We start from the raw sequence: 23,104 nt of genomic DNA, 5'->3' as shown, positions 1-23,104 counted from the left end.
GCGCCGCGCGTCATCATTCCTCGCCGGCCACAATCTACAGGGCGCCGCCATACTCACTGCCGCGGCCGATTGCGCATGTGGCGCCGTCACTCGCCAGGCCCCCCCGCTGTGTCCGGAATGCCGACCCCTGCGCCGCCACACGTGCGAGACACCCCCGGTCCGACCGGAAAAAGACGCCAGCTCCGCCGCAGGGCTTCGGACGACATGGCCTCCCATAACATACAGACCTGTACCTGTGACGATGGGACACTCCAAAGACAGCACTCCCCCTGAAGGCTGCTTTACTCTGCTTCTGCCTACCCCCACAGCCCTCTGTGGTGTGGCACCACTAGCAAACCGGACCCGACCGAGGAAGGGGAACCCCTGCTTCCAAAACCGGCCTGCCGAGCCTGGGTACTATCTTCAGTCTTCACCTTTCTTCTTAAGGCAAGTCTGTAGGGTCCCCTGTCAGGGACGGGAAACCAACTGATGTGGGAGAGAGGTGCCGCCCTTTTATCTCTGTAGGTTTCCTGTCCCTGAAGGGCGGATCCCCTCTCGTTAGTGCTGTCATGGCGACTGAATAAAGATACTTCTCCCTCTTCCTCCTTTTGGGTAGATCCAACGTCCCAATTTACCTTTTCCTCTATATTGAGGATTTTGCTTTAGTGAGGCACAAAATGGCCACTTTTTGAGCGATCAAGGTTCGGGAAGACTCTTTATCGGCCACCTTCTCCAGCCAGTCGTCCAGAGCTAGACAAAAGACATTCCCCTCCGAAAGGTTTAGAGAATAAATTAGATTTGGATAGGAGGTCTCCACTCCACATCTTTAATCATAGTGATCTTCTCGTGGTGTTAGAAAGAACCGAAGCTTTTGCTGGAATCCAGACAAATTCAGCAAAGGCATCTGCTAGGAATTCTCCTGCTTTCTGCAAGAGGCCAGAATATCTTCTCCAGGGGTACATCCCTTAATATGATACTCCATCTGTTATAACCAACAAAACATTGCCATGGTGACACAGGTGGATGTGACATTTGTTCTTAAGGAGGCCTCCGATGTCTCCCAAGACTTCAACAGACTATCCATCTTGCGGTCAAGTGTATATTTAACTTGGGAGGAGTCCTCAAAGGGAAGGGTAGTCTTTTTGGCTACCTCGATATCCACTTTGGGAATTTTTGTCCAGCTCTTTGAGATGTCTTCATGCAGGGGGAAGCGGTCCTTCAGATTACCTGGGATGTTCAGCTTCGTTACTGGGAACTCCCATTCATCCAGAATTAAATTCTGAAAGCTGTCTTGGATGGGAAACACCATCTTCCTTCTCGATCTCAAACCCCTAAACATCTCATCCTGGACTGTGCGGAACGTTTTCTCTTCTTCTACCCCTACTGCATTCCTGACAGAGTAATAATTCCTCCATGTCATCATAGGAAAAGAAGAATTGCTTTATCATCCTGCTTGGTATAACTTGGAGCAACTTCGCCTTCCTCCAACCATTTTTCAGGAACTGATATTTCCGCAATTGAGTCAAAGCTATCTTCAGGGGCGTATTTCCCCTTTTTGGATACAGAGGGGGCCCCTGAAAAAGACTGGGAGAAGGTGATAGGGAGGACTGGATCTCCTTTCACACCATCCTACTAACTTCATCCATCGGAGATGGCTTTTCCCCTCGGATGATTTTCTCCATACACAGCTGGCATAGAGCCTTTTTGTGAGTGGATGGAAGTTTTTTTTTTACTGCAAATGGCACCCTTGCGATTTGTAGATTTTTCTTTTGACTTTGGTGCAGGATCCTTGTCTCCCTTAAAAAAAAAAGGATGGGGAAACAATAAGGACAAATCCTGTACCAAAGGGACCTCCTTACTAGAAATACTCACTCGGCCAGGGACAGTGCTGGGCTCTGCAGAAACAGCTCTAAAGGAAGATACATCATCATCAGAACCTCAGTCCTACCTTATGGTGTCTTCAGTCAGGGTCCTTTATACAAGAAACAGTGATTAACACTTTTCTTCTTCTTTTCTGAGGTCTGGTCCCGTCATTTCAACGCCTTTCCCAATTTCAAATTTCCTGCCAAAATGACGGTGGGTTCCACTCTGGTACGCATCATGTAAGTCTCACTGACTCTGCGACGTGCGTCACTTTCTACGTGCACCCACGCCTGCTGCAGAAGCTCCGTAAGAGACACGGCAGTAGCGATTTGTCTTTTAACAGAGGGGAGATGACATATCTGGCTGGGGAGCTACAGAAGACCCCCAGCCACTTTTTACCATCCAGCATTGTTTGCCAGTGCAGGAGGATAATGCTCTTCTACTTCTGTGCAGGAGCAGTGCAGGGAGGAGGGTATGTGACAAGCGACCCAGGCTGCCCAGCTTAAAGTACCCTAATAGACTGCTCACCAGCCCCAGACTCTCAGAAAACCACAATAGCCTTACTACAAGAGGTTCAATTCGGTTTTCTTCAATATAAAATAAAAACATCACTTAAAAATATAATCGAAATAAGCCTCACACTAAAGCACAAACAAAATGATCACAGAAAATAACTCCAGCTCACCAGTCACAAACTGGTTTAAAAAAAAAAAAAAACAAAAAAAAAATAAAAAAAGGAGAAAGATTAAAGTTGAGCAAAATGAAAGTCCAAAGTGAACATATGCCATTTAATATTTATCAAGAAAACAAAAATACCCCACTCGCAGATCATGTCGCTCCTTATCCTTTGGTGGGTCTGTATCTTTCCTGTATTCAGTATTCAATGGAGGTTCACTATTAATGGCTATGAGGCAAAACAAATTAGGAAAAATTAGAATAGCTTATACTTATACAGAAATATGAGTCAGTGTGGAGAGCTGGCAGCTTTTATAGTCAAGGGTTTGTTGTTTATGATGGGACACACAGAGACTTTACAAGCAACATCATCTCATAACAATAAGACACGTGAAAAAATAACCGCTCCTTTCTTCCTGTCAGGAAGACTGTCAGGCCCTTATAGACAGACAGTGACACAACTAGTCTCCCATGGCCATGTGGAAAGGAAAGTGATCCTGATAGACATTTTGGTTCTAAGTTTCAAGGAGCAAGTCCTCCGTGGCTCTATAACATTACAGAAGATTGAAGTGGCGCACATGTGCAATACATCAACTTCTTGTATGTAGAGTTACACTGTGGACCAGACCGTCTATACCCATGTGCCAAAATAACATTTTCCCTTTAGGACAAACAAGTCAAAAACGGTGCAGGAAACTGCCCACTCTGCCTCTTACGCTCTTGCAGTTGGTATGTCATTACTACATTCCATCCTATAAATGATGTCGGTGGTGGATAATTGAGTAAAAGTACAATTACAATTCTCTGATTCCCGTTCTCTAGTACTATATTTTTACTGAGCAGAAAGTGGAAAGAAGCGACACAAATGCAAAGCAGCATTTTTCTCTTTCAAACTGCCTTACCAGCTTCGTGTTCCAATACATCCATATGCGGGGACGATGCTCCATTGAATTGATGAGTTTCCCTATGAATAAAAAAAAAAAAAAAAAAAAAATTCTAATAGTGTAAAGAGACATGCATCATGAAATTTTGAAGGCCAAGTATAAAGGTTCTTACACGGGGTTGTCCAAACTCTCCGAGGAACTTCTGTGGGTTTGTCCTGGAGGTGGTGGGGGTGGCTGAGAGGGTGGAGGGGAGGGATCTGAACTCAGCTCTGATATATCTGTCAAAAAAAAAAAAACTTACATGGTGGCGCTAACATTTTTTACTCTATATTTCTTCGCATTTGCAACCTGAAATGACACCTGAAATGATCAATTATCTGAGATCAGCTACTGAGAAATAAACCTAGCGTCACAAAGGATGAGCCATTGCAGAACATCTTATCTACGTCTAACAGTCTTGCATGGAGGTGATGGTAAAGAGATCCCACTTGCTGCAATCACAAAAATGGCAAGTCTCCAGGGCTATAAGAAAAGCATATTGTGCAGTCAGGTTAGTCGTTGCTATGACAGTATACAGCTAGCTCATTGTTATGAACTCCCCCACCTCTGTTAATGGAACAATGGTTGTTTATAGGCAGATATACGGTGACCCTTAAATACAGAAGACTCCATGAAGAATACAGTCTATGCTAGGTATGTCACTCTACAAATAGTATTTCAGTGAGGTCTTCAATATATGGATAGCACAATATCTCACCATCTGGAGCGGAGCTTCGACCATCACTTTCACTGTCTCTTACTTCTGGAATGTTGACTAGGAACTGTCGATTATCTCTCAAAACTGTAAGAGTAAGTTTGCCTTTTGACTTCTCAATAAGCCGACGAGTGTCAATCAAAGACATATTCTCACTTGCCACACCATTTATCTATAAATTAAAAAAAAAAAGCTTATTTATATAACTTTTCCCAATCCAGATTACAGTGCAAGAGAGACGGAAAAGAACTGGAGGATGAAGCGCGCAAGTAAGGAAACACGAACCTTAAGAATGAGGTCGCCCTCCTGTAGGGATTTCTCCTGAGCGGCCAGACCAGACTCTGTAATATGTTTAATGAAGATCTGACTACCCAGCTTCAAGCCATATTCTGTAAGGAATATAGAAAAGAAGTAGAAGTCTGAAATTCCTTTTATCAGTAGTGGCTAGTCAGATTCATAGCTGGATCTCAAAATTCTGCTTGCTAGATCCAAATCCGGTTCTAAAACCAACTAGGTGCAGCAACTGATGCAATGGTTGAATGGGAGCAATCTCCTAGCACACTATGGCATCAATTTCCCTATCAGTTTCCCTCCAGCATTTTTGCATCATGCTGGACTTAATAAAATCCAGACGGTCACATATATGGACATGAGGCCTAAGAGTAAAACACGTCAGATTTATGGTTACTTATAGACCATTAGGAGTAACGAGATGAATACATATTGTACACTGCAGCATACCTTGATTCTCCATGCGTTTCACCAGTACAGTTTTAACAGGTTTGGAGGGTACATCTTGAATGGGTAGGCGTTTGAATCCAGATACCAGTTCTAAGCCATTGTGGTCCCTTTGCCCTGCCTCACTGCCAGAATCCCTCATGGAGTAATCTCCAGCCTCACTCACAGAACCTTCCAGAGCACCGGTAGCATATTTCATTCTACTAGAAGACATTGTATCACTGCCAGAACCATATTTGTCTTTCCCAGTCCTCTTTCTTGAATAATTTCCCATTTCACTTCCCCGTCCCCTGGTCCTGCGGTGTCTGGCATGGTGTGAAGATGGGGTGCGAGATCCTCCAGAGCTACGTCCACTTGAAGAATCGCCATCATAACCTCGAGCTGTATCCTCAAGTCCTTCTCTGATAGAACTTGCGTATCTTTCTCTCCACTGCACAGGAGATTCTGGTTGGTCTTCATCTCTGCCATTGGAATCAGATAAGCGCAATGATGTGTGAGACATTTGTGAGGCAGGTACAGAGCTGCTCGCTGGAATCTGAATTTTTCTAGGTCGTTTTACTGTCTGTAGCAGAAAAAAAGGAATTTAAAGAAATAAAAACAAATTGTATAAAAATTAGGGAAAAAAATATCAAATGCTGAGAGTTACATGTATACAAGTATTTATATTAATAAGAGTCAATTTCAGCAGAAGTATGGAACCCTGAGACCACCCAGCTGCATATATCTTGGGCGTATTTGCTGCTGGCAACATCAAGCAGTCCTGCCGAATGGGTTGAAAGAACGTAGCACTAAATAAAAAAAAAAAAATGTACGGTAGTTTTAAAAATGTCAGATGCGCCTTCCAGGATTAATTTACCAAATTTTCAATAACTTGTCCTTCCAAAACAGAGGTGATCCCTACAGCCCCAGCCCAAGTTGCATTGCCACCAGGTCAGTAAACAATTAGAAAGGCTAGTATTAACAATGGTGGTTTGGTGACAGTAATTATTTTCTAAACGTCAAAAAGAACTTGTGCTATGGAAAGAAAACGGACTCTATATCTATTGTTTATTATTAGAGAGTTGCTTAATTGTGGCCCAATGTTTGATTTCTGACACCAATTATTCTCTAGGTTAAACATACTTGTTAAAAATCAAATCCCAGCTTACCACATTGGCAGTTTTGGCACAGGATTTCAGCGTGTGTATAGCAAAAGACGAAGTCACATTTTCCATAGATACGCCATTTACCATTACTATGCAATCTCTGGTCCTGCAGAATAAAAAATGTATAGTAATAGAGTAAAGGCTGTAAAAGGTAATGTTAAAGAATAGTACCACTTTAAAGGATATGGCAAACAACTGCTTTATCAGGTGCATTCTGCCTGGAAGTCACCTGAAAAAGCACAAATAAAAAAAGAGAAAAAAATAAAAGACACCCAACATTAAGTAAATTAACATATGGACTGCTATATAAAATGACTTGCTGGAAATAAGTTCTGTTTTTTTGAGTTTCTGTTCAGGCTTCAATAGTGACCTGACCATTCCTCTGGCAGACTGTGCTCAAAACCAGCCACTGCGTATACACTACTCACGAAAAGTTAGAGATATCTGGCCTTCGGGCAAAACTTCAGAATGAACATAAAATGCAATCTAACCTTTTCAGGTGAACGTAATCTGACATTCTCTGAACAGTTAGATATGTGCATTCAAAAGTTTAATGCTTCAGTACTTTTTACACATCTTGATGTTCTCTAACAGAGTTTAATGGCAAACCTTAGTTGGCCAAAAGGGTCCAATTAGAATTGGTATACTATTGGACTATAATTAGTCCTCCACATCATGCTCTTTACATTTTGACATCATGAGACGAAAACAACACCTAACAATTGATCAACAGTGTCACGGCATGTTATCTGCAGGTTGCAAGGAGATACAAAGAGACTGGAAGAGTCACAGAAAGGCAGAGTAGTGGATGTCCTTTGGCCATATCCCACACTGATCACTTCATTGTAAACAATGCCCTTCGGAACCAGATGACGAATGCCATGCCACACAACTCCGAACACATTTAAGGGAGGAAAGAGGCACCCAAGTGTCACGTCAGACCACTAAAAACAGTTTACCTGTCTACATCAGCATGGTCTGCGTGCTAGACTACCTGTAAGGGTACCGGACCACACCACCAGGCACAGGCGTCATTGTCTTGCATGGGCCAGGGAGCAGCTATGCTGGACAAGGGACCAGTGGATCTCAGTGCTGTTCACTGCTGAAAGTAGATTCACGCTGAGCAGAAATAATAGCCACCAATGATGTTGGAGACTTCAAAGAGAGTGCTATGCATCAGTCATTGTTGTCACCAGACGAGCCTTTGGTCGTGGTGGTATAACAATGTGGGCAGGTGTGTCTAATCAATACAGAACTGTCCTACACTTTGTGAATGCTACAGTGACAAGCTCCTACTACTTGAATAACATCATTAATCCATTCATTGTGCCTCTGCACAAACACAGGCATAATTTCATCTTCATGGACGACAATGCTCCAGCTCATCGAGGTGGCATCATTAGCTAATGGCTGCTGGAGACTGAAGTGCCTGAAATTTAGTTGCCTGCTCTTTCTCCAGACCTTAATCCTACAGAAAACTTATGGGATCAGCTGAGCGCTGTGTAGAGTGTAGAGGCCCGTAACTCTGTACGTCAGAACCTCAAATGACCTGAGAGCCGCCATGTCTCGGCAGACAATAACTCGACCAGTAAAGAGCATGAGATGTCATGTGGCTTTGAGCATCAATTATAGCTTGACAACGACAAGTTATTGAGACATTAACATTTTTGTTGGGGAATACCTACCATTGCTCTTGGCTTTTGTTTCAATAAATTGTATGAGATGAGCAAATCTCCATTTCATTGTTCTACATAAATGCCCTACTTTCATGTTAAAATATCACTGTAGCTTGAATTTATACTTTTCTATAAATTTCACCCAAAAGGCAAATGTCCCTAATGTTTTGTGAGTAGTGAATATGAAATTAAAATAAAGATGCTGGCAGCAATGCCGCCACAAAAACAACTGAAAGGTCGCCAGAGACCACGCTTCAGGAGAAACACAGCCAGCAGTTTTCTGAAGCATCTTCCTATAGCAGAACTCTGTGGGTATGTCAGTGTCTAAAAGATGCCATGTGCACCCCCACCCCCCAAGAAACATGAGAACATCTTAAAGATTTCACCAAGTACTCCCTTTACAATCCAAGAATGTGCTACTAGGACAGATTGCACTGGGCACACCATCCCCCATTGTTACAGAAAGGACAGGAAGTACAATAAAGTTGTACTTACTGCAATCTACCATCAGCAGGTCCACCACGGACAACATCAGACACAATAACAGAATTGTCCCCATTTGTTCTAGATGGTCGATCTCTGCCTCCAGAGATTGCAATGCCGAATCCTTTACGAGGGTCCTGTGGACAGATTTTTTTTTTTTTAATACATGGAGATTAACAACACTGCTAATATTTTTTATTATGAACATATTGTAAAAGTGACAATCCATTATAAAAGTCAAATACATTGTTACGAATATACATGATACAGTAGTTATATAAACGAAGGACAGCCAAAAATATGAAAATCAATATCAAAGTCTTTAAAGGGGCTCTCCAGTTAACCTCTGGGATCTACACCGATCAGAGAATTTTTATCTCCATTGTAAAATGGCAGGTTGGATGCCCGACTACTATTCCATTCATTGTCTGCGCACCGCCACTCCCGGTCCGCCAATTGGTGTTACTTTCAGGAGTCGGACCCCCACTGATCAACAAACTATCACCTATGCTGCAGAACTGTCCTATGGTGCTCGCGCTGACATCAGTGAGGTTAACGGAGTTCATTGGCTATGAACGCCTCCCTCCTTATCCCCATCACTGCGAGTCACTGAGCTGCGCTAACACGCGCAACTCAGTATCTCTGCTGGATGTCAGGTTGAACGGTTGCATCATGCCACTTCAGCAACACATCAAGATATAGCAGAGCTAGACTCATCAAGGGACAAATGGATTGTGTTCTCGTCAGACAGGTGAGGAATATGGTGGTTTATTAACTTTGGTATTTTACAGAGGAAATAGGCTTCAGTGGAAATCATCTTCTTGTCAAACAGGTGCGCATAAGTTTGATTTTTAATTTTTCTGATTAAATGGGAAGAGGAATGGGAGTGCTTATTTCAATAAAGCAGTCTGTCATTATTTCAAATGAACTTTATTCTGGATGTTTTTTATTTTTTTCTTAACAATGACTATGGGTTTAGTAATGGGGGTGTCTTATAGACGCTTCTCCATTACTAACCCCTGGGCTTGATGTCAGCTGACAATACAAAGCTGACATCAACCCCAACCCCATTACCCAACTTGCCACCACACCAGGGCAGGTGAGAAGAGCAGAGGCTAAGCACCAGAATTGGCACATTTTATAGATGTGTCATTTCTGGGGCGGCTGAGAGATTATGTTTTTAGTCTGGGAGTGAGGCAGTATCCATGGCCCCTTCCTAGCATATTAATAACATCGGCAGCTGTCTGCCTGGCCTTTGCAGGTTATTAATTATAGGGAGGACCCCATGATATTTTGTGGGGGTCCCCAATTTTAATACCCAGTAAAGGCTAAGTATACAGCTGTGAGCAGATATTAATAGCCTGGGAAGCTACATGGGTATTACCCCCTTTCCAAACTATAAACATCATCCCCCAGTCTGCTTTCCCTGAGCTGGTTATTAACATTTAGTGGGACCCCATGTTATTTTTTTTGCAAATGCATGCATGTTACACACACTGCACTAATTTTATATATCACTTACATCTTTCTATCTATTCTATGTATTTATATGTTCTTTCTATTTTATTCTGACGGGTCACACTGTGAATTTACTGTACTCTGCTAATGAAATGTCGGGATTTCTAGAAGATGTGTGCGTAAAACTTGAACAGCACACACATGGTCAGGGTGCCGTGCAATTTTCTCTTGCATCCATTGACTTGCATTGGCGATTGCGATCATAAATTTGAAGCCTCTCGCAGTATGCTGCAATTTTTTTTTCAGTTTGATCTAGATATGATCAGAAATAAAACTAAAAAATATAAATATAGCAGATGAGCACAGAATCATAGAATAGTATTGGTCCAAATGCAATCTGATTGTTTTCTAGAACTAAATTCAAATCTCATGGAGGCTAGGGATCGGTCTACATCTATGGTATAATTTGATAAACCTCATAATCCAACTATTGGCTGCTAGCTTACAATTGTACACTACTTCAAAGGGTGAAACCTGAACCTTACTACATGAATCAGGACATGGTAGCATGTATACTTCAGATCTAATACCACCATGCAGCATTCTGAAAACAGGAGTCTTATGGCAGTCCTTATGGACTTCATCTTGAAGGGACTATGAATCAAAAAATTGATTACTCTTTTTAAACTGATAATTGTCCTGAAGGTTCCATTTGTTTTGTTTTTTTTTAATTACAAAGTGTGTGTGTGTGTGTGTTTGTTTGTTTGGGGTGGGGGGGGGGATAGTAACCCCTGCCTCCTTCTTTGAGGATCTCTACAAGGACTTCATTCTGAACCTGACTCAGAACTTCCTTTTCTAAGGCTGGGTTCACATTGCGTTAGTGGGTGTCCGCTAACGGAATCCGTTACATGGTGCAATTGTCGCAATTAACGCTATGTAACGGATCCGTTAGTGCACCCATTGACCGCAATGTGCTAATGCATCGCTAACGCATCGCTAATGTATGCCATTTTTGGCATGCGTCAGCGATGTCCCGTTATTTTCGGACGGACCTCGAACCCTGCTTGCAGCGTTCAGGGTCCGTTCTTCGCTAGTGCAGATCGGGCATCTGCGATAGCGGGATCGCCAAACGCAATCCCTTTTTGGACATTGCGTTAGCGCATTCAGTTAGCGTATGCGCTAAACGGATTGCACTAATGCAATGTGAACCTAGCCTTAGGCCAACTGTTTCATTTCGCAATTTTCAAAACTTTTCATTTTTGTACCTTTAGGCTAAGTGCACACGTTCAGGATTTCTCACAGAAAATTCCTGAGAAAACCGGACATTTTCTGCAAGAAATCCACAAGAAAACCGCATGTGTTTTTGCCGCGGTTTTGACGCGTTTTTTCCGCGTTTTTTTCCGGACACTTCCCAATGCATTTAGTAGTGGGAAATCCGCAAAAAAAACCGCAAAATTAATGAACATGCTGCGGTTTTTACCGCGATGCGTTTTTTTCGCGGAAAAAAATGCAACATGTGCACAAAACATGCAGAATTCATTCTAAATGATGGGTTGCTTATTGTATGCAGTTTTTTTGCGGTTTTATAGCGTTATCGGGAAAAACAGCGAAAAAACTGCAATGTGTTCACACAGCCTTAAATCAGAGAGTGGTGTCACAAAATGGTTAATAAATAACATTTCCCACATGTCAACTTTACATCAGCACAATTTTGGAAACCGTTTTATTTCTCAGGATGTTATAAGGGTTAAAATATGACCAGCGATTTCTCATTTTTCCAACAAAATTTACAAAACCATTTTTTTTGGGGACCACATCACATTTGAAGTGAGTTTGGGGGGGTCAAAATAACAGAAATACCTAAAAGTGACACCATTCTAAAAAAACTGCACCCCTCAAGGTGCTCAAAAACACATTCAAGAAGTTTATTAACCCTTCAGGTGTTTCACGAGAAATATAGCAATAAGGAAGATAAAAATGAACATTTTGCTTTTTTGACAAAAAATTTACTGTGGAACCAATTTTTTTTTTATTTTCACAAGGGTATCAGGAGAAAATGGACCACAAAATTTGTTGTACAATTTCTCCTGAGTATGCCAATATCAGGTATGTGGTGGAAAGCCACTGTTTCGGCACATGGCAGGGCTCAGAAGAAAGGTAGCACAGTCTTTTAGAACGCTTGGAGACCCCTGATGTACCTAAACAATTCTAACCCCAACCCTAACCATAATCAAAAACCATAGCCACAACCCTAACCCCAACACAAGCCTAACCCCAACCCTAGCAACAACCCTAACCCGAGCAACAACCCGAACCTCAAACCTTAACCCTACCCTAACTCTAGCCCCAAACCCCCAACCCTAACCTTAACCCTAACGGAAAAATGAAAATAAACACATTTTTTTAATTTACTATTTTTACCTAACTAACGGGGATATAAAGGGGGATTTGATTTATGATATATTTTATTGTCCACTGTGATAGGGTATATCATAGTGATCAAAACGAACCAATAGGAAAAATTTCCTATTGCTGCCGGGTGCTGGCCGGCAGATCTCAGCTGGTGCACTGCGCATGTGCCCATGATTTTCTTCCAGGAACAAGACGCCAATGGCTGGGGGACAGGACTGAGGGATGCAGGAGGGTCCAGGGACACCGGAGGTACCAGGTGGGGGCACGGGGGGCCCCATTTCTCTCTCCTCTGATGTCCTAGATCATATCAGAGGAGAGACAAATTAAATGGGAAATTGGACTTTTTTTTGTGGTCGTCGTTATTCCATGAATAACGGTGCTCACAACACTGGGGTCAGTAAAAACCACCCCAAATCATGTTCTCTGTGGTCTCAGCTACCCCCGGGTAATTGAAACCCCGGAGTATTTCCGACACTGTGGGGCGCAATAACCTTATTTCTCAGCGCCGTTTAAAAGCAGCGCTGAGGAATATGTACCCTTAACTGCCGCTGTTAAAAGGCGTATTGGCGGTCATTAAGGGGTTAACCCTACAGAAAAGAAAATACAACATCGCATACAGGGCTGTATTGAACAGATTACATTAACTAATGACTACTATTAAATTAGAATATTACAATATTTTCTGGATGATTCAACCAACCCTTCCAATTAGCAGTGAAAACTTGTAAGTTATTATTTTTGTGTGCTAGCATTATTTCAAAAGCAAAAAAGTTTTATTTATTGATTGTATTATCTCCTCGTTGGCAGGAATTCCTGGGGATTTCCAATTTCTTGTAATTGCTACTTTTGTAGTTAGAAGAATATGTGAGGCGATTACTGTGCCATTGGCGGAAATAGAATATCTAAAAAAAAAAAGTTGTGATAAAGAAGGAGATGGTTTTATTTTTTTGTGGAGTAGAGAATAAATCAGATGAAAAGTAAATGAACAGGTGGAAGGGATTACTGGATAGCTCCAAAACGTGTGTAAAGAACCTTTTTGGCCACAGTTACGCCAACAGAGTTGAGTAGAGGAGGGGAACAGAGTGAAGCCTCATTGGGGTGTAATACCATCTTAAAACCGTTTTCATAGAAGACTCAAGAAAAGACGCACATTTGAAGGTGTGAGCCGCAAAAACTAGTGAGCTTGTCCATTCAGTGGTTGAGAATGTCTTATTCAATTCTTTTTCCCATGATAAAAAGGAGCCGACTTTATAAAAAAAATTTTCATGTCTATTAAATGATATATAGGTTTTAGACTCACTTTATTAGAAAAAAAAAAAAATAAAGTTAAACTGTGTTTTATTTTATTTCTAATAAAAGACTTTATTCTGGCTGTGTCTTTATTTACCTAGTAACTATAGGATTAGTAATGGATACTTGTCTTATGCAGTTGTGGCGAAAAGTATTGACACCACTGCAATTCTGTCAGATAATACTCAGTTTCTTCCTGAAAATGATTACAAACACAAATTATTTGGTATTATCTTCATTTAATTTGTCTTAAATGAAAAAACACAAAAGAGAATGAAGCAGCAAAAAGCAAAACATTGATCATTTCACACAAAACTCCAAAAATGGGCTAGACAAAAGTATTGGCACCCTCAGCCTAATACTTGGTTGCACAACCTTCAGCCAAAATAACTGCGACCAACCACTTCCGGTAACCATCAATGAGTTTCTTACAATGCTCTGCTGGAATTCTAGACCATTCTTCTTTAGTAAACTGCTCCAGGTCCCTGATATTTGAAGGGTGCCTTCTCCAAACTGCCATATTTAGATCTCTCCACAGGTGTTCTATGGGATTCAGGTCTGGACTCATTGCTGGCCACCTTAGAAGTCTCCAGTGCTTTCTCTCAAACCATTTTCTAGTACTTTTTGAAGTGTGTTTTGGGTCATTGTCCTGCTGGAAGACCCATGACCACTGAGGGAGACCCAGCTTTCTCACACTGAGCCCTACATTATGCTGCAAAATTTGTTGGTAGTCTTCAGACTTCATAATGCCATGCACACGGTCAAGCAGTCCAGTGCCAGAGGCAGCAAAGCAACCCCAAAGCATCAGGGAACCTCCGCCATGTTTGACTGTAGGGACCGTGTTCTTTTCTTTGAATGCCTCTTTTTTTCTCCTGTAAACTCTATGTTGATGCCTTTGCCCAAAAAGCTCTACTTTTGTCTCATCTGACCAGAGAACATTCTTCCAAAACGTTTTAGGCTTTTTCAGGTAAGTTTTGGCAAACTCCAGTCTGGCTTTTTGATGTCTCGGGGTAAGAAGTGGGATCTTCCTGGGTCTCCTACCATACAGTCCCTTTTCATTCAGACGCCGACGGATAGTACAGGTTGACACTGTTGTACACTCGGACTGCAGGGCAGCTTGAACTTGTTTGGATGTTAGTCGAGGTTCTTTATCCAACATCCGCACAATCTTGCATTGAAATCTCTTGTCAATTTTTCTTTTCTGTCCACATCTAGGGATTTTAGCCACAGTGCCATGGGCTTTTAAATTCTTGATGACACTGCGCACGGTAGACACAGGAACATTCAGGTCTTTTGAGATGGACTTGTAGCCTTGAGATTGCTCATGCTTCCTCACAATTTGGTTGAGTCAACTTTAATCCATGTCAACTGGCTGCAAGTGTGATTTAGTTATTGCTGGCTGCAAGTGTGATTTAGTTATTGCCAACACCTGTTAGGTGCCACAGGTAAGTTACAAGTGCTGTTAATTACACAAATTAGAGAAGCATCACATGATTTTTCGAACAGTGCCAATACTTTTGTCCACCCCCTTTTTTATGTTGGGTGTGGAATTATATTCAATTTAGCTTTAGGACAATTCTTTTTGTGTTTTTTATTTAAGACAAATTAATTAAAGATAATAACGAAGAATTTGTGCTTGCAATCATTTTCAGGAAGAAACTGAGTATTATCTGACAGAATTGCAGGGGTGTCAATACTTTTGGCCACAACTGTAGGCGCTTCTCCATTGCTAAGCCGAGGGCTTGATGTCACCTGACAATACAAAAGGTGACATCAACCCCACTTGACACTGCTACAGGAAAAGTGGAAAGAGTCGGGCAAAGTGCCAGAATTGGCGCATCTAATAGAGGTCTTTTGTAGGCAGCTGCGGGCTGGTATTTTTAGGCTCGAGCTTTAGCAAGGCTGGTTCTCAAAAATAGTGGGGACCCCACGCCGTTTTTTTTAATATGATTTATTTTAAACAATTTAAAAAAAAGCAAAAAAAAAAAAAAACAGTATGGGGATCCCTGTATTCTTGATAACCAACCTTGCTGTAGATGACAGCTGAGGTTTTGCCTGGCTTGTTATAGAAAATACAGGGGAACCCACGCCGTTTTTTTCATTTATTTATAGTGCAGGTGGCGACTGATGAATACCCCCATCAGCTGCTCCTGCTGTCGCTGTTATTAGCAGCAGCAGGGATATGCTGATGGGTGTAATAGTCCCATCAGCCGCCTCCTGCTGTCTCTTATCACTTAAATATAACTCATGATTCTCCAGAGCTCATGCTGATCGCCGGCAGAGCAGGGGAGAATGATGAGAGCCGTGCCCAGCACCTGGCGCCGGGGAACAGCGCTTACTGTAACGCTTCTTCCTCAGCGCCGTGTCACATGGATGACATCCATGTGTGTTATGTGTATACCCCCTTATTTGAAAATGTAAAATCGTTGGCTAAAACAAAATTTTGGTGGTAAAAATGTAGTTATTTTTACTTCACTGCCCAATAGTATGAAATTCTGTGGCACGCCCATGGTGTCAATATGATCACTGCACCCCTGTATGAATTAATTAAGAGGTGTAGTTCTTAAAATTGGGTCACTTATTGTGGGTTCTGCTGTTCTGGCACCTCATGGGCTCTCCCAGAGGGTCATGGCACCTGCAAACCATAACGGTATAATCTGGCGCTCCTTGCCTTCTGAGCTTTGAACTGTGCCTGAAAAATATTTCCTGATTACATGTAGGGTATTGGCGCACTCAGGAAAAAATAGACCTCAGTTGGTTGTAAAAAAAATTCGTATTAGCCCTTAGAAAAATTACAAACTTGGGGCTAAAACAACATTTTAGTGGTAAAAATGTAATTTATTCTTTCTTTATCGCTCAATGGTATAAAACTCTGTGAGGCAAATGTGGTGTTAATGTCATCACTGCACTCCTACATGAATTCACTGGTGGGTTTTTGTAGTCCTGGCACCTTAAGTGCTCTGTCAAGGTGACATGGCACCCTCAAACCATTCCAGCGAAATCTGAACTCCAATATGGCGTCTCTTCCCTTCTGAGCTTTGCACTGTGCCTCAAAAGTAGTATTTCCCTACATATGTGGTATCGGCGTACTCTGGAGGAATTGCACAACAAATTGTATGATAGAATTTTTCCTGTTACCCTTATGAAAATGCAACATTTGGGGCTTAAAACATATGTGGGGAAATTTTTTTATTTTTACTGCTCAGCATTATAAACTTCTGTGAAGCACCTGAAAGTTCAATGTGCTCACCACACATCTAGATCAGTTCCCTGAGAGGTCTAGTTTCCAAGATAGTATAACTTGTGGGGGTTTTCACTGTTTAGGCACATTAGTGCCAAACGTGACACGGCGTCCGCCAATTGTTCAACCAAATTTTACATTCACAAAGTCAAATGGCGCGCCAAACAGTGGATTTCTCCCTCATATGAGGTATTAGCATGCTCATGAGAAATTACACAACAAATTTGGGGTCCATTTTTTCCTGTTACCTTTGTCAAAAAAAAAAAAAAAAAAAAAAGATGTATCTGAAGTTAATTTTTTTGTGAAAAAAGTTAACATGTTCCTTTTTTCACATTCCAAAAATTCCTGTGAAGCACCTGAAGGGTTAATACTTTTTGAATGTGGTTTTGAGAACCTTGGGGGTGCAGTTTATAGAATGGTGTCAGTTTTGGGTATCTTCTATTATATAGACCCCTCAAAATGACTTCATATGTGATGTGGTCGCAAAAAAAACAAAGTTTTGTAAATTGTTGTAAAAATGAGAACTTGCTGATCAGCTTTTAACCCTTAACTTTCTAACAAAACATAAAATTTGTTCTAAAATTGATGTAAAGTAGACACGTGGGAAATGTTATTTATTAACTATTTTGTGTGACATGACTCTCAGAATTAAAGGTACATTAATTCAAAGTTGAAAAATTGCGAAATTTCTTTTTTTTTTCTTTCACAAATAAATGGAAGTCATACCGAAGAAATGTTAGCACTAACATGAAGTACAATGGGTCATGAAAAAAAATCTCAATTAGGGCTCATCTCCACTTGTGTGAGAAAAAAACGGTCCGATTTACGGACCGAAAAAACTGATGTAACGTCTGCGAGTGCCATGCGAGTGTAATGCGATTTTTTTATCGCAACATCCGTATGACATCCGTATTGCTGTCCGATTTTTACGCACGGGTCTCCTTAGAAAAGCCGGCAATTCAGCGCAGAGTGCAGTAAAATCACACTGACAGGTTAGATTAGAGTAGATATATACACATAGAATAGGTACATTATATATATATATATATATATATATATATATATATATATATATATATATATATATATATATATATATATATATATATATATATATATATATATATATATATATATATATATTTCTTCCAGCGCGAGATAGCTTTAAAGCTGGTAATTCAATTACCGGCTTTTCCTATCTCCTTCACAAACCCGACATGATATGAGACATGGTTTACATACAGTAAACCATCTCATATCACCATTTTTTTTTGCATATTCCACACTACTAATGTCAGTAGTGTGTATATGCAAAATTTGGCCGTTCTAGCTAGTAAAATAAGGGGTTAAATGACGGAAAAAATTGGCGTGGGCTCCCGCACAATTTTCTCCGCCAGAATAGTAAAGCCAGTGACTGAGGGTAGATATTAATAGCCTGGAGAGGGTCCACGGTTATTGGCCCCCCCCTGGCTAAAAACATCTGCCCCCAGCCACCCCAGAAAAGGCACATCTGGAAGATGCGCCTATTCTGGCACTTGGCCACTCTCTTCCCATTCCCGTGTAGCGGTGGGATATGGGGTAATGAAGGGTTAATGCCACCTTGCTATTGTAAGGTGACATTAAGCCTAATTAATAATGGGGAGGCGTCAATTATGACACCTATCCATGGGGTGGCTGGGGGCAGATGTTTTTAGCCAGGGGGGGCCAATAACCGTGGACCCTCTCCAGGCTATTAATATCTGCCCTCAGTCACTGGCTTTACTACTCTGGCGGAGAAAATTGCGCGGGAGCCCACGCCAATTTTTTCCGCCATTTAACCCTTAAATATAATAGCTAGAACGGCCAAATTTTGCATATACACACTACTAACATTAGTAGTGTGGAATATGCAAAAAAAATGGGGATATGAGATGGTTTACTGTATGTAAACCATGTCTCATATCATGTCGGGTTTAGGAAGGAGAAAGCAAGAGCCGGTAATTGAATTACCAGCTTTAAAGCTATCTCACGCTGACATATATATATGTATATATACCTATTCTATGTGTATATATCTACTCTCATCTAACCTGTCAGTGTGATTTTACTGTACTCTGCGCTGAATTGCCGGATTTTCTAAGGACACGGGTGCGTAAAAATCGGACAGCACTCGCATGGTGCGAGTGCTGTGCGTTTTTTTTCTCGCACCCATTGACTTGCATTGGCGAGTCTCGTCCGAGAGTCTCAGCAATACGCAGCATGCTGCGATTTTTTTCTCAGCCGACACAGATTTTTCTCAGTCCGATTTCGGCTGGGAAAAGAAAAAAATCGCTAATGGAATGTCACCTATTGAAAAACATTGGTCCGAGTGCAATCCGATTTTTTATCGGATTGCACTCGTCCGTTTTTCTCACAAGTGGAGATGAGCCCTTAATGGAATCCACTGAAGCGTTCCAGAGTTACTACCTCATAAAGTGACAGTGGTCAGAATTGTAAAAATTGGCCCGGTCAGTAACGTGCAAACCACCGTCTGGGTTAAGGGGAATCTGTCACCCTTGGGACATATATGTCACCTATTAATATGGGCATACAGATAATAGAAATGTTACACTAGTCCTACCTGTATGTTTCATATTAGCGGTCTTGTTGCGGAGAAACGTTATATTCTTTATGTTAATTAATTCTTCCATGCTCCGGGGCCTGTCTTCATTATAATACTCCCTCCCATGCTCGGCAGTTATGTCCCCGGAATCCTGCACTCCTTCAGAAATACATACCTGATCCTCCCTCTGTAGGCACTGGATTCAGGGGTCTCCTGCGCAGGATCTGGCGATTTCAGTTCCAGTGACCTCCGGTGTGCGCGCCGATAATAAGTTCTCCCCACTTCCTCCCTGCACAGTAATCGCTAGGAACCATGTGTACATGGCAATGACTATGCAGGGAGGAAGTGGGGAGAGCTTATTATGTCACAGTGACTCGCCTGCATGGAGGATCCCTGAATGCAGTGCCCACAGACGGAGGATGAAGTGTGTATTTCTGAGGGAGTGCAGTGCGCAGGATTCCGCTGACGTAGATTGGAGGGGGTAAGTATTACGAGGATAGGAGGCAGGGATTTCTTCCAGGCACCGCACGCCCCAGAGCCTGGAAGTAATCATTAACAAAGACAGGATATAACATTTCCCAGCAATAAGACCATTAATATGAGACATACAGGCAGGACTAGTGTAACATTTCTATTACCTGTATACCCATATTAATAGGTCATATACATCTCGGGGGCTGACAGATTCCCTTTAACTAGTGAGACAGTTTTATAGGTTGGATTGTTCTGGACTCGGCAATAACAAATATGTGTACTTTTATTTTACATAAATGTATTTATTGGATCCTTTTTTTTTTGCTCTTTATTTAGAGATTTTTAACTTTGTAATAACTTTTTTTTATTTTTTATTTTCCCACTATGGGACATCATCCTAATACCGACAGACCGCTGATCTGATACTCTGCAATGCTTCTGTACTCCGGGGCATCAGAGCAGCGTCTGGCAGGGAGGAGGAGTGTCAGCTCCTGCTCTTAGCAGGACCCTGAAGGAACCCGCCACCATGAGCCACCATGGAGACCATCAGCACAACGCGATCACATTGTGCTGATGGGAGTTCAGTCCCGGTTTGCGGGAACGCAGATCCTGCAGCGCCGCACATGTACGTTGCATGTCGGGAAGGTGTTAAACGATAAACCCTTGCAGTAAAGTTGAAAGTTTACAAGTCAATAATACCTTGAGGACTTTGAATTTTTAGAATGTATCCTGTGTACACCTGTCTTCCAGAGTATGACAATGGACTTACCCTGGCTAGTGTGACAGTATACTGCTCCCATATTGTCATCTCCTCCATTTCAGACACCTAGTTCGAAAAGACAAAAAAAAAAAAAAAATACAAATAAAATTGCATGATCCATATGAGCAGAAAATGTTGCAATTTACCACAAAAATTGATTTTTACTGCAAAAATGTATTAAACTTAAATACTGTACCCTATTCTGGATTTTAGTGCAATTTAATTTTCTCCACACATTTCAATAATCAATATAGGAAAATATGTGGCAGACAAGACTTGAGGTCCCTGTCTGAGTGCCATGTAGTTTATTATTGTTTAGGAGTACTTCACGGCTTACGTTGAGGTCTTAAATGGAACCTGTCAGCAGGATTGTGCGGAGTAACCTACAGACAGTGTCAGGTCGGTGCCGTTATACTGATTACAGTGATACCTGGGTGATGAAATCCATCTTGTGGTTGTTTAATCTGTATTTGTGGTTTTCAGTTACGGTAATAAGATTCTCATGCTCCGGGGCAACCTTTCGTATATCACCTGCCATGGTGAAGTTCTCCTGTCCCGCTGCCATATCCCCTGATAAGTCCTGGAGGGATGAAACGCGTTGGGAGGCGGATCCCGGGTGGATTGGCATAAACACAATTCTTTCTCTCCTGGATTGATATGTGGTCCCATGGTGTTAGGCCTTCAGCCCCACAGGAGAGTTTGTGAACTATCTAGGAGATCCTACTTTCCGATGGATGGTGGGATTGTTCCTTTTGGTACCTCATATGGAACTTCATTGTGTATTTGGGCCAATATGATTGTTTCCAGTCATTAACTCTGGCCCTATTGGTTCATTACGTCTATTTTTGCTACATTCCAGTGGTACTGGTATAGGTGGTTATATCGTAGACAGTTTGGTCCTGTGATTTGACAACTTGGTTGGTCTCCTTTTTGTTCTGTTGAGGGACCTTTACTTTTATAGCTGTTGTCTATATTTTAATTTATACTGATAAATGTTATGTTTTAAAGTCCTCAATTGCTATATTCTGCCTTAACTGTAGGGATATATTTTTTTTGTACACATTTTTTTTTCTCTAGCACGATGGCGTCGCTGGCGCCTGCGCAGTAGCAGCTGTCGGTTCGCCAATAGCTGCTACTGCGCAAGGCTTGGCCGATGCCATTTTCAGACTGATTTTTATTCTTTTAATGAATTAATGTATACCATAAAAAATAATATATATATAAATAATATATAGATTCAGCATGTAAACTAGGGGGCAGGTCACTGAGAGGTCAGTGACCTGTCAGAAGCCATCCGGATGAATACCTAAGCAGACCACCACATCAAGACCCCTCAAAGGCCGCCCTAGAGCACGGGCATATTATTAACTGAAAATAAAGATTGAACAACCACAAGACGGATTTCATCACCAGGTGTCATTGTAATCAGTATAACGGCGCCGACCTGACACTGTCTGTAGGTTACTGAGCACAATCCTGCTGACAGGTTCCCTTTAAAGTCAAACGATTTACATTGTACCCTTCATAATGAAGGAAATTATTAGTCAGGGCTGATCGCGGAATGTGTTTTTACCCTTATACGAGGGTTTAGTTGTACCCATGTTATTAGACAACTATAGCCCAGTAGAGATGTGCCAGCGGGGAATACCCACTCCCTGCATCTGTGCTCATACACTGCGGCCCTCTGCATTTTGTTGAGGGCACCCAGGCTCCCAATTGTTGGATCGCCAACACATCCTTCTACAGCAGGTGCCAAATACATGGGAAGTCATACATTTTACTACGACAGAAGGGGGCATGATTAGCACTTGAATAGAAAACTTACTGTGCAAAATCTGTTTAAGCTGACACATATGCAGCTTTAGAAGGCGACATATTTACTTGTCATGCTAAGTGTTACTGGGAACTATGCAATTACTTACCTGAAACCTCACAGCCATGCCCAAAACCTGAAGTAAATAGACCTGCGAATGTGTGCACGGAGGGAAGGAGGTCCTGGTGCAGGGCTGGCTGCAGCCTCACCTGTACACTGGTGTTTTCCTCCAGAAGGTGCCCTCCCACAGTGACACAGGAAGGCATATTCAGAGGGAGGAGAGACAGGACGGGAAGCAGGTGGAAAACAGAGTAATAGGGCGGGATAAGGCGGCTTTCAAGGACCACAGTGACATGTATATGTGGTTAGTCAGCAAAGCTCGGGGAATGATATTCCTTGTGTGAACAGCCATCTAATGTAATCTTGCTGCACGGCTCATTCAGCCTCACCTGTACACTTGGCTTCAATTTACCTATTGTGGCTCATAGTGTAGGCGAGACATCCAGGATATACCGTACTGTAGTTTTACGATACAAAAACTATGCTTAATGTCTGCAGCATGTAACAATGCTCAGCCACACAAGTCTGAACTTGGTATTTGGTAGAAAGTGGCCGATTACAAGAGACACTAGCTTTTAGTTAGCTGCGTAGAAATAGGATATATGTCTTCATATCCTGAGTGACAGACAATACTAGCATTTTCTGTGAACTGGAAAACTGTGGTCGTTACAGACATACGGTAATAACCTGCTCTCGCCCACAAAGTTAACATGAAAATCTATTTCTTTATTGAATGACAATGGAACAAGTCATCTCTTATTACGCACTCTTCTTATCCCTCGATTAGGCTCTAGTCAGACAAACTTAGGTCCCCGTCA

General features: G+C 41.8%; 1 protein-coding gene across 5 annotated transcripts in view; it reads right to left on the bottom strand.

Annotated features, from left to right (window-relative positions):
• Window positions 1-23,104, bottom strand: part of TJP3 (tight junction protein 3) — a 77,353-nt gene that overhangs the window by 37,575 nt on the left and 16,674 nt on the right. For 2 of the 5 annotated variants that reach the window (XM_069767806.1, XM_069767808.1), the window contains exons 2-10: window positions 20,423-20,479; window positions 8,210-8,334; window positions 6,042-6,144; window positions 4,897-5,455; window positions 4,441-4,544; window positions 4,159-4,327; window positions 3,574-3,679; window positions 3,420-3,481; window positions 2,659-2,746 (exon numbers count right to left, since the gene is read on the bottom strand). In XM_069767806.1, the coding sequence (XP_069623907.1) occupies window positions 2,659-2,746; window positions 3,420-3,481; window positions 3,574-3,679; window positions 4,159-4,327; window positions 4,441-4,544; window positions 4,897-5,455; window positions 6,042-6,144; window positions 8,210-8,334; window positions 20,423-20,470 (1,364 nt within the window). In that variant the 5' untranslated portion in view covers window positions 20,471-20,479. Of the gene's footprint in view, window positions 1-2,658; window positions 2,747-3,419; window positions 3,482-3,573; window positions 3,680-4,158; window positions 4,328-4,440; window positions 4,545-4,896; window positions 5,682-6,041; window positions 6,145-8,209; window positions 8,335-20,422; window positions 20,480-22,335; window positions 22,470-23,104 lie in introns of those variants that run through there. The other 3 variants (XM_069767805.1, XM_069767804.1, XM_069767807.1) reach the window with 3 other exon arrangements.

Source organism: Ranitomeya imitator, chromosome 1 (assembly GCF_032444005.1).
Source record: "Ranitomeya imitator isolate aRanImi1 chromosome 1, aRanImi1.pri, whole genome shotgun sequence".
NCBI classification, from domain to species: domain Eukaryota; kingdom Metazoa; phylum Chordata; class Amphibia; order Anura; family Dendrobatidae; genus Ranitomeya; species Ranitomeya imitator.
The sequence above is the reverse complement of the archived record's forward strand: the minus strand, read 5'-3'. Positions and strand labels throughout refer to the sequence as shown.